General features: G+C 36.8%; 1 protein-coding gene across 5 annotated transcripts in view; it reads right to left on the minus strand.

The window, feature by feature from the left end:
- The window catches only part of TRAF3 (TNF receptor associated factor 3), a 67326-nt gene that overhangs the window by 25682 nt on the left and 23370 nt on the right, over nucleotides 1-18274 (minus strand). For 4 of the 5 annotated variants that reach the window (XM_026079590.1, XM_026079593.1, XM_026079592.1 and 1 more), the window contains exons 3-5: nucleotides 5605-5861; nucleotides 2693-2744; nucleotides 598-702 (exon numbers count right to left, since the gene is read on the minus strand). In XM_026079590.1, the coding sequence (XP_025935375.1) occupies nucleotides 598-702; nucleotides 2693-2744; nucleotides 5605-5846 (399 nt within the window). In that variant the 5' untranslated portion in view covers nucleotides 5847-5861. Of the gene's footprint in view, nucleotides 1-597; nucleotides 703-2692; nucleotides 2745-5604; nucleotides 5862-11386; nucleotides 11433-18274 lie in introns of those variants that run through there. The other variant, XM_026079591.1, reaches the window with a different exon arrangement.

The following is an 18274-nucleotide window of genomic DNA, read 5'->3' on the forward strand; positions in this document are numbered from 1 at the left end:
GTACCTGAGCTAGCCCATTCAAAAGAAGTTTAAGTACCTACACACCTCATTGCAGACTGCTGTGTAACCATCCCTTCTGACTGTCACACTACTGGATTACTGCTATGTTACACCTTCATGAAACTAAGCTACAAGTTATTTTGTACAAGTCTGGAGATGACTCCAAGCACAAACCACAACTTACATCAGAAGACCAAAATGGGTAATAAACCAATAAACAAATAGAAATTAAAATATTTAAAAAGACACCAAAAATTTCAAAAAGAGACACCAAAAAGGAATTCAAATTTCTCACACTTGTAAAGCACACATTACGATCCTTCCCCGATTTTGGCTCTCCCTTCAGGTCCCATTTGTATCATGTGTTTCTATTCTAGTGTATGACTGTCACAGAACCTCTTGATTTTTGACTACAATTCCTTACAGGTCATCAAAAAGCAGAATTGCTAAACAATTTAACTCTATTCTAACATTTATTAGTCATCAGATTAACCACTAGCAAGACCTAATCAAGAAACAGATTGTGGTTTTCATTTGCAGCATTCCTTCTCCTTCTTTATCTCAAAAGGAAGCTTATGACTATGTTAGATTACTTACCAGTAATTGACCCAAAGATAGTTGTTCTTTACAGCCCTTGTTTTCATTTCTGCAGTATATCTGAAGGGCAAGTAGTTCTCTCCTGCAACAATTATCCTTAAATACCTGAAAATCAGAAGCCACTTCATTTTAGAAATTTCAACCACTCAAGAATATTCAAATTCAAATAAAGTAGGAGTCATGCAATTCCACTACAGCAATGTCATTTAATTCTACCTTTATATGCCAGAAATAAAACCCAACCATTCAATTTTTCTTAAATGTGCATATCACCGAGATTCCTCTGCCATGAACCAGCCCAGTGAAAGAAAATATTTGGACAGATGTTCTACTATTTATTTCACTTTTACTATGAATACAGTATAGGGGAAAGGTAAAAGAAAGGACTAAGATTTTTGTCATTTGCTTGCCAATCATAGACCTGCATAAGCTAGAACTATGTTATTTAGAAAGATGGTGTATCAGGTATGATACCATAAGACCAAGAGTGCCAACGCACAGCTGTTTATAGGGTTCAGGATTCTAAGAAAGGCAGTCACACAGTCACTAGACTGTTTAGACTTCAGTGCTAACACCTACCTACAGAAATTTTCCGAGTTCTTAGATTGGAGGAGGTTTATTTCACAGATGAGTAGGCTTTAAAAATCTCTCTATTTTAATGTTTAGAAGCCTTTCTGGCCTTTTTTGTCTATGATAGAGCTGCAAAAAGTTAGAAGTAGAGAGCTTGGGGACTTGGATTTTTAACCTGTTACAGATGATATCCCATAAAAGATGGAGATCACCAAAAAAAGTTATGATCAGGTCTGTCTGCAGTCACCGCGATGCTATCCCCAGCATCGGTAAAGAAGGAAACACTGCAATCATCCTCATCCGACCTATTGTTTGATACAGGCCATTGGTTTCTGTTTACTTTTTAGATGCACCGGTGAAGTTTAATGAATCAACAAATCTCACCTGAATAATCAATGCTGGCACTGAAGTATTTTTTCAAAATAATTCACAGTCTAACAAGGGTATAATTTTGCCTATAGCAGTTAAGATAATAAAATAATTTTGAAATAGTTTTGCCAGAACTGCCTAAAAATGCTTTATGATTCTGGGCATCAATATTCTATGGGAAAAGAAAGGTCTCCAGTTTCATGAAAATCACTGACTTGCAGAGTTAGTCTAACATGCATTTAATATACATTGCCCTTCATGCCTTCCTCCTGTGTTAGAGGAATTTGAAGTTTTGTAACATATGTGCCCATTTGCATATGTCGGGAGCTAGTCTTGACACCACTAGTTGACAGGATGAACAAGCTAGACATTGTCATTACTGAGATCCTAGACAGGCCATCCATGTCAAAACTGAATTACGTCAAGCACTGTTCAGAAAACTATTTTGTGTTAAAACAAGGAGTAACCCCTAGCGTAACCACTAACCTTTTCTTGAAAACATTTACTATTAGAAGAATTTATTTAGGTAGTAAAGAATTCACTAAACTCTTCAGAAAAATCTTGTGTAAAAACTGCATAAACCATACACTACATCAAAAAAATTTTTCTTTATGCCAAACCTTTCAAAGGCAACACAAAGTTTCCTGTGAAAAACAGTAAAGAAGGTATCAGTGAAAGAACATATCTCTATAAAAAGGCTCCGATTCCATTATGATTACTGCAGCTCCATGCCGTTTTGGTTCCAGTGTGTTTCATAGAACAACACATTGTAAAACAAGATTATTCAAACAATAGACACTGATCTGGAGCCAAACCAGGAGTAAGTTTTGCCTAGATCTGTGACAGTCTCAGTCTCTCACTATTTCTTATCATCCTCCCAGTGGACAGGAGAACAGCTGCAGCTCCCTGCTATGAAAACAGGATGTGACACCTGGCTGGACCATTAGGGATGAAGTTGGCACATTGTCTTTGGCCATGTGGCTAATAGTAAAAACTGAGTTGTCTTCATGTATAGAATATATGGCTTAAATTTTGTAACAAAATTATCTTCCCCAGGTAGTTTATTAGGCTTATAAAACAATTCCCACAAAGCACTAACACATCTCGTATATGTTATTCAATACTCCTGAGTAAGAAACAATTTTAACAACAATACCTTATCTTTTACTATGCTTTCTTGACACGCTGTACATTTTGGACTAGAGGAACTGGAGAGAAAATAAAACAGAAAAAAAATAAACTCATCTGAATTTCTACAGTACAAGAATTTCAGCTTTACAGACATTTTACTTAGTTATGGTTATTCAATAATTGCTTTTTTAAAGTGAATGCAGTTCATTATAATAAAATAACATGACATCTTTTCAAGAGATTTGAAATCTGAGTTTTCAGTGGACAGTAGCTGGCATTCCTGAGGAAGTAAAACAACCACAATGCCTCTAGCCAGATGAACAGTGGTTTTCTTGAATAAGTCAAAATTCATTCCTAATTTTAAAGCCTGCCCCGATCCACAAGTTCTCATTATTTCTCAACCTATCAGTGCAAACAGGCAAAATTGGCAAGATTTGGGATATCTTGCACAACAGGTAGACTCGGGGACAGAGTAGTCTAGTGGATTGAAACTGAACTGGAGTGTAGGCATCTGGGTTTCTACAGCCGTTTCAGGTCCTGACCTGCTAGATATCCTAAGGTAAATCCCTTCATTTCTTTGTAGCTCCATTTTCCCAAGTAAGATGGAGATAATCATACTGATCTCCCTTGCAAAGCACTTTGAGATCTATGGATGAAAAGCACTAGGTAAGAGCTAAATTCTTTTGTAAAGCATCTCCTTGATAGCGTACGTAAGTTGCTGCTGTTAGTAGCATTGTGGATCAGCGTAAAAGGCTGAATCAGTTTGATTATTTCAATCAAATCATCTCACTGGCTTCTGCTCCCTGAGCTGACCATGCTATGTGACTCTCACAATATTTCTGAGCATCTTATATACCTTGCAGCTTCAATATCTGTAATATTTTTTTAAATAAAAAAAATTTGGAAACTAATCCACTTGAGGGTTTATAGTGTTTAATACAATGTCATCCTTTTCTAGTTTTTATTGAATGCACTCAAGCATCCCTACTTGCTCCTTTAAACTACTGCTGCATACTGAGCAGACATCTTTATTGTGTTATCTACACTGCCTCCCAATCCTTTGTCCTCAAATAACCCTGGAACAGAACTAGCTACATGTAATCAGTGTGTGTGCAGCAGCATATGACACTGAACGCAAAATTTTGTGCCAAATAAATTTAGTTTGTTTCCAGTTTTATGGCACACATTTTTATTTTTCAAAAAAGGAGCTGTAAATTAAATTTGAATAAAGAATTTGCTTGCAACAAACACTGAAATAATAGCTTATGTGAAATACCTAGAATGAAAGGGTAGTGTGATAGGTGCAGCATGGTGGTCTTACCTATGCCTGCTTTTCAATAAAAGACTGGTTGGTAAGACAGGAAGGTAAAATTACACATATTCTAACTGCAGTGTAATAGGCACGTGTACGTCTCACAGCAGGGAAGAAAAATTGCCCAGATTCCAGCAATGCCAGAATTATAACTGCTTAGATTGCTAAGGATCTGCTCAGTCCATCTGCATACATCCAAGCATGCTAGGTGTTTGCTTTTCTGCAGTCATTGTTATTAATCATGTAAGATCTTTCCAAATACATATATTCAGAAACAGATAACTGTGTTTCTTAAACTCAAACTATGCCTCACCCAAAAACATGTACTGAAAGAAAGCCTATTTTTTGCTGTTGAGTTTTTTTTTTTCTTTTAAATTTGGCATGCTGTAGTAGCACAAAAAGTTACAAGAGTGGATGACCTCTTGCTCCCATTTGTCCAGTACAAAGGCTACTCTATCATGTAACAGGGGAGCATAATATCTTCCCACCTCTTCTGCCATGCTGCATGTAGTCTTCACTTGGAAATACTATAATCTCAGGAAGATACATGTGAAATATAAACTACAGCCTAGAGTCAAGATGGTCACAAGAAATACACAGGAGATCACAAAGACCTTTCAAAGTCAAATCCTTTCTCTGTCACTAGCACGGTGTTTAACATCCGGTGAGTTCCTTCTCTTCTGCATCTCCACGTTCCCAATAATACAGTGGGAGTACTGACTACTTATTTGCCCCAAGAGACTAAAGCTTGCAGACTGCTCTCCATACATTAGACTAAGTTTTGAAATCACCACTGAACACAATCAGTAGCAATACATCAAAGCTGAGAGGCAAAGAAACATACTTCTATTGACGTACAAATATTTCTTAAAAGTTGAATTTTTCTTTTTAAATGACTGTATTTTTATTCTTACCTAGAATAGGAAAGATTTGCCTCTCTCAGCATTCATTTTATGTCCATAAAGTTCACTCACACATTCTGCACTCCAATCTAAACATCTCAGTGATAAGCAAGCCAGCCTTCCCGATCCTACTAGAACCCACATAACCAACAGTTATAAAGCCTTGGGACACACAGCTATAAGGACTAGTGGGAAAGGAAGCTCCGCAAGCAATCAGGTTTATCCAAGAGTCCCAACACTCAACTGTAAGGCTGGGTCCACAGCTAGGTTAGATACTATCACTCTAAGGAGCCTCCGAGGGCTTCTACAGACATGAATTCACATTATTAAATGAATTCTGCACCAAAATAGTAGCATTGGCAGTCAAGTGAGACAGCTACTAACTCTACACCGCATAAGCAATGAAATTCTTATATAACGCATCACTACATATGACCGAAACACCTTCACCACAGTTTCAACAGTATTTATGGAAAGCTTATTTAATCTCATCCTGATCCACGCTAAAACTAATTTAACAAAAAAAATGTTACCAAGCCAGTATGACACACAAATGCTTGCACCAGCACATTGGTGAGAAATAAGCAAGCAACAAGCAGAAGACTGCTTCCAGCCAGGGCATTAGCTTAAGGTCTTCATAAAACTATTGTGAACTCCATACTATTTTCAGCAGTTCACAAGGTTTAAAGGTATGAACATGTTTTAACACAACAGGAAACATACCTTAACAAGGCATTCATGCAGGTCTCACAGTATCTGTGTCCACATTCAGTCTGTTTAGGATTGCATAAAATGAGATGACATTTTTCACATTTATACTTATCCTCCACTGCATTTACAAATTTCTCTTTGTAGCCGCCTTGTTCTGGAACATAAATTGATGCTGAAGGACTGCGATCAGGATTGGCCCTTTGTTGTACCATTTCTACGGATAAAGGGGGTTCTGTCTTTTTACTGGCATCCATGCTCTAGGATAATTTCTGTGAAGAAGAAATAAGAAACCTGTGAGAAATGAACACCCTTTGTTCCATTTAAATAAGACAAATACAGCATTTCTGATAGACTACATTATTACAGAAAGCACTAAAAACAGATGTGTGTCCATGCATCATGTGAACATAATATGTATGTAAAGTGAGCACATATGCATAAGTATACTAAAGGTAGCAAATCTGTAAAATATTCTATATTTTTCAAAGGCTTTAGAAGATCAAGACTTAAATCCTACACCTGAAAGCATAGTCTTAGTTAACTGTGGGCATAGCTAGGGACAAGTAACAGCAGAGTTCATATACTTCCATCTCTATCTCTGAAAAACATCCCTGGTATTGAAGTTATACCATTAAAGGAAACAGTGGGGGGAGTGGAGAAGAGGGTGCACTGGTACAGTATACTGTGCACAACACTACTCACATGCTACTGCGAAAGGCACAGAACCACCACAGTGTCCTATACAAGGTATGTGGAGTCTATGCAGCTCCACTGTCAACTTTTACTGTCCACCCCATTCAGTAGCAATGTGTAAGACATACTGTTTTAAGTCTGTTTTAGAATGAAACAATGGGCTTTTACTCATTAAACACCTTCCAACCTTTTCATCATACATTCCCACATGAAGAGAAAAGTCTAATTGCCAGGAGAAATAGGTCTACATAACATGGCTGCTTTATTAATTCACCAGGACTAAGCACAATTGACAGGCAGCTGAGAAAAAAATTAACGCAGCTGAAGACTGAATTACAGTGCCTATTATCCTGCACTGCGATAGTTTTACGTCAGCATGCAAAGAAGTGGCAGAGCAACAGAGGAAGAATACCCCAAGATAAATCATAAAAATGACTTTGAATAATTCCCCAGCTTACCTTGTGATCAAAAAAAAAAGTCTAAATGATCTTAACAAAAAAACTCAGTAGTTAAAGGAAAAAGCACGGTTGGAGGATACACCACCTATCTACACAAGAGATATACCCGCCTATTTGCAAAAGAAAGGCGTACTTCAATTCTCTTTCCATGTTAACTGACATTTGAAGCATAAACTTTTTTCACTACTCTACAATTAACTCCTAACCACTACAGTTATAATTCAACTTCAGGAAGCAGAATGAAGAAAAGCAGCACAGTTCATTTGTCATTTATAACAGTAAGTCTACCAGTACCAGAGGGAGTCAAATACCTCATGTCCCAAACATACAAACCCACACTTTCTTCTTTTACATAGTTTTTGTAATCTCGTAGCTTTCTTTACTAAATCTAAAGCAAGTATTTGTAATTAAACATATCTCCTTGTAGTTTGTTTCTGCATCTGCAGTTTCAGAGCTAATATATCAGAGAAAGTCATACTGCCTCACTTTAAGCATAGAATGCTCCATGGAGACTAAACAGACAAGGAAATTTTTCTTTCTTTGGCTTCTGATGCCAACTTTTCTTTCTAGAAACAAAAGACAAAAATCATTGCAACTTCTCACTGATACCATTTCACATATTTACCTATACCAACAGAGCAAGGGTAGAGCCGGCAGAATCCACACATCAGTGCCCCAACACCCAACCACCACCACGGGAAAGCCTCTTTCTGCCTCTCTATTAAATGCAGAGAGTCTAAGGAAACCATCCTCATAAATCAGTACTTGAACCCAATGACTAAGTCGTATTCAAAACCATCAGAAAAAAAAGTTTCTACAATAACAGGAAAGGGAAATATGAAGTCTGGTCCATAATTTGAATAGATGTCTGTCTGTTCCTCGTCTAGTCTTCAAAGACTGCAGAGGCTGGTGCCTTGGCAGAACAATCTGAAGAAACATGAGAAAAATCACTGTTGGACTGAAAGTAACTCACACTTACTCTTTAAAATGAGGAAAACCAGACTAAGTCAGATCAGGGAGTTAAGTAAAGCCTGAACTAGAGTTTCAGGAGCAAGCATCAAGAACAAACTGATGGCACTAAAGAGGGACTTCAGGAGATCGTAACCAGCATACAAGAAATGAAACGTGATGCTGAGAACAAGAGTCTGGGAGAAAAGGAGGTTAGAGAACTGCCATGGGTGAGAAAGGAAAGCAGCTAATGAAAGCAGTTTAGCTTTAGAGACTGTTCCAAGACATGACTGGCATGGCTGAACATCCATGGCTGAACAAAAGGGATCCCAGTTCTGGGCTTAGGACTTGGCAGTTTGTTGAAGTTGTGAGAAAAAAGATTAGCTGGAGAGAGGGGAAAAAAAAAAAAACTGCAATTCCATAAGCATCAGAATCAATGAAACCTGGTTACCTATGGTTTTGCATCTTGTAGATGATTGTGAGGAAAACTCCATTCGGAGCTTGCAGTTTGGGAATCTGTAAAGGTTCCGACTTCTCTGCTGATTTATAATTTGCTTCTCCTCCCCCTGCAACTGCATATTCTCATGTGTATTCTATTATCATCTTTGAGACCTCTACTGTCAACTCTTGAACTCAGCAGCCAACTTCAAACACATTCACCAGTGAGAGCAATAAGACGCAGGGAACGTGATAACATCAGCCTTTTTTCCTTAAAGTGCCAGGATAAAACAAGAGACAGTCTGATTCTGACCCACAGAAGAAATTCAGAAAAAGAATCACCTGAAAGGACAATCAGTAAATCAGGAGAACACAAAGTTCCCAAATTTGGAAGTTACACAACGCAACTACTGAATGCCCGTTTCCTTATTTTCTTCCAAACAAAAAGAAACTAAAGATAATTAAAGATGTGCAGTCTTTCAATATTATTATTTCTTCATGAAAATTGAGTAATTAGTCACAAGAAGGTGGGGGGAGGGAGAGAATATTCAAGATTCAACTGAGAAAGAGTACTGAATACAGAATGAGCAGCAGGTGAGAGTTTCATAGAGATATGAAACTGCTAAGGGGGCTGGATAGTCAGCTGGCAAGAGACTTCATACCAAAATAGCTGCACGAGGCTCCACAGGATTCCACTTTTTGAATTGACATATTGGATATCTTGTCACAGAAAATAACCAGAAAGCACACTGATAAATAGAATTTACTATGCAATATGCCTAACAGAGATTTGTGCAATTCAGCTTTTACATTTTTGTTTTATGAAGAATAATGTCAGACAAGAAAAGCTAAAAGAGTGCAGCATCACAGTCACCAGCAGGGTCAGGAATTCTCTTCCACAATACTCTGAACAGCAAGCATTTTCTTATACAGCAAAAAAACAGGAAGCCATCCATAAAGTACTTTGGTTATAATAAAGTAGTTCTTGGTGCTCTTTTAAGCTCAGTTCTCTGTTGTATTTTAACAAAGAACTGCATTTAACAAAAGGGTCGGGGGGCTTGATGTTTGTCTCAAACTGCACACACAAATCAGACTGTTGTATGCATGGAGCTATTTCCTCATGCATATGAGTTACATGCTATTACATGTGTACACAGGACCAGCAAGGAACACAAGCGTGGGTAATACAAAGATTTCAGCTGCCTCCCTCCTACAAATCGCTTTCCATTATAGTTTACATACCACTACGGGGTGTCATCTGCCATGCCTTCTTTTCCTTTTCAGGAACCTTTAACAGCAGGAGTCAAGACTATACCTCCATGATCATGTTTCGAACTGCCAAGTTTAAACTCACACCTCAGTAAGTTACTATGCATCTACAGCAGTGAAGATTAAACACTTCTAGAAAGCACAGAGATGAGTCTGGCTAGAATGCTCAAGGAAGGCCACACCTGGTGGGGACCTCTGACTCCTCAAAGCATGGCAAGCTGCTGTGAAGTCAAAGACTTTGGTCCTTGTTCAGGAAATTAAATCTTAACTCCCGTTTCATCCCTAGCTATTAAGCTCCAGTTCCTTATCTCTGGGAAAAATCATCACAACAAAGGAATGAATGACTTTTGGATGTCTTTTAAATCTCAGAATCTGTTGGACAAACTGTTAAACCTTGAACATTCATCTTTCAGGACCGATCAAAACACAAGAAAGAGGCAGAGTCTCCACAGCTGGTTCTGTCCACTGTTTGTTACATTCTCTTAGCCACCTCTTAGGCAGTCAACATACACCTATACCCACACTTCCGCAGATTTACAGAAGTGGAGACCATTCTAATCATCAGAGGTGTGATGCTGCTTGTCCCCCTCCTCCAAGGACTACCGGTCTGTGAGGTCCCACTGGGCTCCATTTGTCACCCCTTTTGTTCAACACAAGATATTCTCAAGTTGTGGGGTTTTGTATTTGGTTTTTGGGGAAGAGAAGAAAGGAAGCAGAGTTCAAATGCACAGCACATCTCCCCAAGAGAAAAAGTGGTGATCCAGAACAATGATATGACAGAAAAAAAATCATGAGAAATGGGCTTTATTGCTCCAAAAAGCAGTCTTTCTTTCGCAGGTCTTAACGCTGGATTTAAATAACACTAGTTATAACTAAACAATAAAAGATAGCCAAACAGAGATTCATCTTGTAAAATAAGCAGTTTAGCACTTTTATAGCATGGATTATATCACACAGAAAGAATGGCTTTTTTATGGTAACATGCAATCATTTCACACTCTACTTTCAAAGTTTCTATCTCTAAGGTAGCTGTTAGCCACCGTTTTAATTTTTAAATCTGTGCCTTGTAAAGATGTTGGTGTTAACCCCGATTTCAACCTGGTCTATACTAATAGACTTTATACTTTGTAAATGGGCTGGACCTCTAGATAAGGTTTCAGGCTGTATAAACTGCAGTGAAGGTTAGATCAATTTGTTGTTATTTGACTCGTACTAAGACTAGTACAAAGAGTTAGAAAATGGAAGCAAAAGTGAATTTACTGACAAAGATATTCCAAGAATTGGAAAGCATGGGAGTTCCCATACAAAAAGCAGTTTGTTCTTTCCTTGTGTAAGCAAGGAAGCTGTTCTCATCACAGAGAGTGAAGGTATCTTAGATAAACACATTAAGTGTTTTGTACCACATATACCACATATATTTTTATTTGCTGTTAGGGAATAAACTAAATTCACAACATAGAAATAATATAAAGCTTCTATAAAATTTAAGAATTTGTATCTGAAAAAGTTAGAAAAATTCCATAATTGTTACCTAATCTGGAACACCTCCAAAAATTTTTTGATTGCAAAAAAGACTGCAGGTTTTGGCACCCAGAGCACCCTGCATGAAGACAGTTTCAATATATTGGCAATGCAGAGCAATTAACATTTTACCAAAGTTTTAAAATTAAAAAAGGTCAAGAAGTTATTTCAAGTAAGAGTTTATGTTAAGTTACCAGAGAAGAGGCTAACAGAAGATATAGTCTAATTTAGTTATTGTTTAGGGAAAAAAAGCTTTTTAATCAAATAAAAATTTGTACTTGTATCAAAAGTTATTCAATCAGAACAGTGCTGCATACACAATATTTAAATTAATCTCTGGAAAAAAAAAAAGTTCAACAGGGAGCTAAAGATCACAGCAGAAGAACCATCAGTGAAGATGATCCAACTTTTCCTCTTCAAAGAACAATGTACTTATCTTTATCTAGAAATCATAAGAACACACATACCACACTTCAGTGCCTCATCCTAATTAGGTCATTTGTGGTACTTTGGGGTGGTTTCTTTTTAGTTTAACTTCTCATGAGATAAGACTTGTAACTGTACGGTTTGTCCTCCTGTTCACGCATCAGCCTCTCAAAAAACATTTGGGAACCAAATGGACAGACAGGTTTCATGAAAATCAGCAGCTATGAGGGGAATAGAAAGAGAAACTTAATATAGCATTCTAGTGAGCAAAAGGCTGTAGCGTAACCTCAGTCATTACCTCCTCTGGGTGGTTTAATCAACTGGCCAGTCAGTACACAGTTGCATCAAAACTAGCCAAGGCCACCTGCTCCCTCCTGTCTAGGCAACATTTACGGTCTCAGTCTGCTCCAAAACCATCTTATTTGTGAGCTTTTGGTGATTGTTTTTTTTTTTTTTGTGAGGGGGAGAACAGAGGTGAAAAAGGGATAGAGTGCACAAATCAGCAGGAAATCAAACTCTTCTAGTATCACTCTTCACAGAATTTTCTTTTTTTAAATTTACAGGATACCCTCAGAGAACCAAAGCATCAGATAACTAGATTGGTACTTACGGTTCTTAAGTTTTGCTAGCCCATGTGCTTTCTATCACTAAGAATTATTGCTTCAAGTTATCATACAGAAATCTTCATCTTAAAATAAATTATTTAAAAAAAAACACTTTGCCTAGTATTTCAGTGTTTTATAGTGGCTAATAAATTCTTAACACACATATGTATTTATTGAAAAGAACATACATCTTTCTTTCACCATCTTTTAGACAGTCCTGTTTCTACTTCTAAATGCAATTATAATATACAGCATACTGCCATAACTAGATGACCGATTAAAACAATAATGCAAGCTGAAAGCAGTACACTGGAGACAACACAGTATCAGTTTACTCAGTGCAACAGGTACATCAGAAAAATTAAAGACGAGCAGGGAGGCCTGCCACGGGAATCATGCCTCTAGAGCTCTCAGACATGAGGATACGTTACTGTAGAGACCTGTTCTCACAGTATCCAACCACTGCCTCAGCCTGGCATTCAGGTAAAAGCCCCACAGCTGACTCTGGACAGGAGTACAGAAGAACAGCTAAGAAGTAAACTGTAAATAGCTCGAATTGCTCCCCCAAAACACACAGGCAATGACTGAAGCAGATTGGAGTGGCAGTTCTGAAAGCACAAAACTGCCCACTGCTTTTGCCTTTTACAAAAATCAGAAGTTTTGTCACTTTCCCTGCTCTTGTTTGTAGAGGGGAACTATTGATTTTCTTTTTTCCCCCCATGTACTTGTCATGTTTGAAGCACTGATCATGTTTTCTGTACAACTTGTATAGGACAAGCAATCAGTATTGAGATATTTCCAGAATCTGCTCCAGAAGAAATGCTGGAGTCAGGGTGAGGGTTCACTGCTGGCAACCAATGCTAGATACAACTTTACATAGTGAACAGATGAGACCATTCCTTATCTTCTTTCGTGCAAAACACTCAAATACTAACTCTAATTCCCATGCAAAAATAAAAGTAGTAATGATACATACTACTGGTTTTTCCTTGTGTTAAAAGAAATTGGATATTTTAACTATTTTAGACTTCGCCCAACGCTTCTACAAACATCCATCTCCTTTGCATAAACAAATGAAAGCCAACTGTGAAGAAGACCTTGAGATCATATGCAAAATAGAAAGGATGAAGATCAATAAAAAAAAACAGTCCTTGGATATAAGCAAGTAGTATAGGAACATTTGTGTATATATATAAAAGGCAATTCTCTGCAATAAAAGCTTCTGCTACTTGCATGATCTTCACAGTCATCTATTACTGTGCAACCCTAGAAACATTTAGGTTGGAAGGGACCTCTAGAGGTCATCTAGTTCAACCTCCTTTTCAGAGCAAGGCTAACTTCAAAGCTAGATCAGGTTGCCCAAGGCCTTGTCCAGCCGAGGTTTGAAAACCTCCAAGGATGAAGATACCACAACCTCTCTGGGCAACCTGTTCCAGTGTTTAACCACTCTTACTGGGAGGAGGGTTTTTTATTATAGCAATTATGATGTGATCTTCTTGTATAGAAAAAAGGTCTGATCCAATACATCAATTGCTATGTTCTCAAGCAACTAAACCATATTTCACCATAACGTTTAAGGACTCTATTCTGTAAAAATTATCAAACCAATAGCAAAACTACTTTTGGCTTGAGTGGTACAGGGCATTCCTCATTTTCCTATTTGAGCTAGAAAGTCAGAAGTATAAAAACTGGGTATCTTGATGTTCTTGCAAAAGAACGACCTTGCATGCCACTTGAATCACAGATGTAACATTCTGTCTTTCCCACATTCTAGTTTGCAAGATAACTGAATAACAAAAAAATGAATCATAAGTTAGATGTATATTGTTTTATTCTGTGCAACTTCTTCTTCAGCTCTATTTGTTACAGAAATGAGTCTACACATTCATGTGAAATGAATTACAGTATTTACCCCAGTACAAAGAACTCAGTTTAGAAAGCCTGCTAGACTATGCTTTCATGGAAACAGTTCCAAAATATTTATTGTTACACTGAACAATATGGAGTATTTCTATATTTTAAATGGAAAAGAAAGCATAACAGTGACATGCAAAGTAATTACATCAGTATTAAGAGATGAGAACAGGAACATTTATAAATAATAATTTAGTATTAATTCCTTTTGGAATATCTAGGAGCACAAGGACTGACACTTAACAATTACCCAATAATACATTGAGTAGAATTAACAGTGTAACACATATCCCGCTAGTGGGGGGAGGGAAAAAAAAAATCCCTAAGACACTGTGTTCAACTGTTACTTTTTGATTCAAAAGAAATGTTGACTTTCATGTCATATGCCCTGGCAAAATGGCTTTAAATTTTAAGATTGAGCCTGAGGCAGTAGTAAAAACAGAAAGTGTCTGTATTTTGAGTTACACTTGCTATCTACAGCTCTTAATAATTATTTCATAATCTCAGTGGGCTACCAAAACACATTATAAAATGATTTGAAGTGCAAGAAACCAAAAGCCTTTTTTTAGAAATCAAAGATCTCTTAAGCTTTGAAAGCCTGAGTCACAGTTCAGCAGATAAGAGACATGCTATCCAAACTAACAGTATGTACTTCCTTCAGCATTCTGAATTCCAACTTGGGTTCTTGTTTATGGGTGGGGGAGAGAAAAGAGAGAGAACACGTACAAGATTACTGCATTTCACCTATGAAATTAACCTCCATTTGGGATCCATATTCCTGTAGGAGGTTTTTCGTTGAAACTATTAAAGAATAGGAAAGGTCAAAAAATGGTCAGACGATCTCAGGACAAAACGTACTTTAATCTCTTCCTCTGCTGTTTTGGGGAAGTCCATGATTGAGATATGTATGCCAGTCCCATGCTGAGGAAGTGGGTCAACACCATATATCTTTTGTAACGTTTGGCACTGTTTAAAAAAGAAAATACTCAACTATCACAAAAGACTAAGATTAGACATTCTGGGAAATGTCTGTGCCATAATCATCCATTTGAACTTAAAGGTACTTTCCTTTTATGGAACTACTTCATAAACAGTTTGAAGACAGAGCTAGTGAAAATAGTTTATATCTGCATTCTGAACACTGTCTTTATGGGAAACTATTTACATCAATCCAGATTTTCTCCACTTCCCATTTTACAGCAAGCCTAACATTTCCTTTATTTTTGTTGCACAGCAAGTCATTGGTCAACATGTTACAAATGGCAAGTTCAAATCTCGTGCACCCAAAAGAGAAGTCATTCACTATGTTTCTCATTCATGCCTACTGTGATCAGGAAACAATAAATCTGAACCACCCACGACAAATCCTGACAGCAAACAACAAGGATTAAGACAGATGGCATTCCCAAATGGTTTTGGCCAAAACATACTGTCCTAGTAAAAGACACCTCACATAAGCGTCCTAAAAAAGTCCACTCAGAGGTGTGCCTTCAAGAAGAATCTGTTTCATGATTTATACAAAACATCTTGCTTTTAAACCACATCAACTCAAGACACTAAAATCTTTTTATCCTGTCACTACTCTGAAAACAAAGAAGAATCAAAAAACCTGCTGCCTTTTAAAGTTATTAAGTCATTGGGGGGTTGTTTTGTTTTGAACCAAGACCTACTGATGCATACTATTCTTTTCCACTCAGTTAATCAATTACATCTTATTTTCAAACCCAATGAAATTTTATCTGTCTAGCAGCACAGCAGCAGATAGTCTATCTACACCGCTGACTGGTAAGTGCATGACCAACGCTTTCTGCATTGCCAGTTTCTGGCAGAATGCATCTGTGCTGTCTCTTAAGTGAATCCAGCCTTGAAATCTAATCTGTAGTACTACCTAGCTTAAAATCCCTTACCTCAGTTCCTGTTATTATTAAAAGAAGAAAATATCTGGAGGCAAAGGTGTCACACAAGACAAGAAAAAAAAAAAAGAAAGGGAAGAAAGCACTAAGAGATTTATTATAAATAATTACAGGAAAACTGTCTTCTCAAGAATCCCTGAAATATTAGTAAATCCAATTTTAAAATACAGCTGATGTTTAACAGAATCATCCTCCCAGGAAATTCTGAACACAGTAGAGTATAGAGGAAGCTGGTAAATTAAATAAATGCAACTTCAGTATGGTTCTGCACTTTTTGAATTCAATGTCGAAATTAAATATTGTGGAACTAGAAATGGCTATCCCAGAAAACTGAGTTGATGGTATCTGTCTTCCACAAGAAATTATTTCTAGTCTATCCAAGTTAAGTTTTATAAGCCTACATCCAGATTCAAAACCCAAAGTAATACAGACCCAGTCCTACGGAAGTTAACTCACCTACATAAAACATTACCTGGTCTTCCATTTTATACAGCTGACTTTTGAATACTATAAATACAAATCAGTAAGAACTACTTCTTCTACATTGGGGAAAAAAAAAAAAGCATTAGTCAAATTCCAGAAACTAATGAGCAAAAAGGACATTGTCAGAACATTTTATTTAACATTAAATTGCCTGAAAGACATTCATTTGTACACCAATCATGATCTCTCACTATTCTTAGGTGTAGTTTTCTACCAGAAGACATCTTCAGGCTTGTCTATATCATTGCTTCTTATTCAGGAAGAAGAAAAGGGGAGGGGGGGGGAAAGACCACACACAAAGAAAAAAAAAAATCATAAGGACAACTTCCTCTTCATTTGTCTTTATTTATCACAATATGGGGGGAGACACAAACTATTATTCAATTGTTTAATGAAGTGAGATAAGGTTTATCTTCACTGTTTTGCTTCATATTGTGTTTTCTAAAACCAATATTTTGAAGTTTGGGAAAGGCTGGGGTTTTTTTTTGATTGTTCGACTAAAAAAAAAAAAGAGTCAGTTAAAATATAATTTAAACAGAATCTGAAAAAAGCCACTTGTGCTAATATTTCTGGCTATACTGAAGTGCATTCCAGTTTTTATATTTCTAATAAAAATATATTACTGAAGTTGAGTTTTCAAGAGCAAAAATGAGGTTCTATGATTTTTAACAAACATTAAGTCAAATCCAGAACTTTCAGAATCAGAAGTCCAACTTCGTTGCTTTGTAAAGCATTTTTGCCTTTTTAAAGGTATTCATGGAAGAACATGGGACTTTTTTTTTTTTTACTGAAGATTTAGATTCACAAAACATATTTGCAGGCAATGAAAGAAGGGAACTGTTGTTTTCACTTAGGCTTTACGAATATGCTGTTGAAGACCAAGTCATTATGTAAGAGAAATATAAAATCCCCCTGGTGTAAGACAGTATTTGTTTTTCCAGCTGCAAAGTCTCATTAAAATATTCTTCTATCTGGAACCTGAATGCAAATTCCTATTTTCTCAGATTATGATTACTTTCCAAAATATCAAACTATTATTATTTTGCATTGCCAACGCTAAGTTGCAGGTTTACCTCAACTTCAAGGTTTCAGATCAGTAGATACTGTTGAGATTTTGAGAACAAGCCATCTCTACAGCAGCAGTTTAGACAGGACACTATTCAAGATAAAGCAAGAGGTCCCTTTGGTCCCTACCAAGAGGTCCCTACCACTAAAACATTATACAATCTTCTGTGAAGAAACCTTTCTGCTACCTGTTTTACACAGTTCTGGAAGCTCTTATGCAGATATCTTTAGAAGATCTCAAAAGTGTCAAATTGAATCCAATAAAGAATATACATGGATGAGTTTCCTACAATATAGCATAAAGTCCCAAAATACATAAAAAATGCAAAAACATATATTCATGAAGCTATGCACAGTCTAGCTCCTGGGATTTCTTTTCCATTAATAAATAGCCTCTGCAACAGTGAGGCTACAAGTGATAGACTCAACCTGAAGCACAGACACATATCCTGTCAAATTTCATTCAAGCCTATGCAACATCAGTATTTGCTTTCAGTAGACACAGTCAGAAGATTCTGGCAAAATAAAATAGCTGGAAAAAAATAGTTACAAAGCATCTGTTAAGTATGTTTCCCATTCCCCCTATAGCTCTGCTAACCCTGAAGCAATTGTTTGGAGACCAAAAAAAAAAAAGCAGAAAATTCTTAACATTATCTCAGACCAGAAAGTTCTATAGGTTAATTATATACTGTCAAAACCTGTTTTTCTTTGGTTATTTTTTAATCTTTCACTTTTCAAGCCAATTATTCAGGAACAAAAGAATGATAAACTAGGTATATGCAAGCACACAATATTCTTTTTTTACATAGTTTTTGTAATTTCTTCTCCTGGGCATTGACTGCATTAGAGTTTTACTAAACCACAGCTATCATTAGCACAGCTGTCAGCAAGTAAGTATACGTTAAGGTTATCCCATTTTAGAACAAGAATATGTTGTGTTATCAGTCCA

This window comes from Apteryx rowi, unplaced genomic scaffold (genome assembly GCF_003343035.1).
Source record: "Apteryx rowi isolate R43461 unplaced genomic scaffold, aptRow1 scaffold_5, whole genome shotgun sequence".
NCBI lineage: Eukaryota > Metazoa > Chordata > Aves > Apterygiformes > Apterygidae > Apteryx > Apteryx rowi.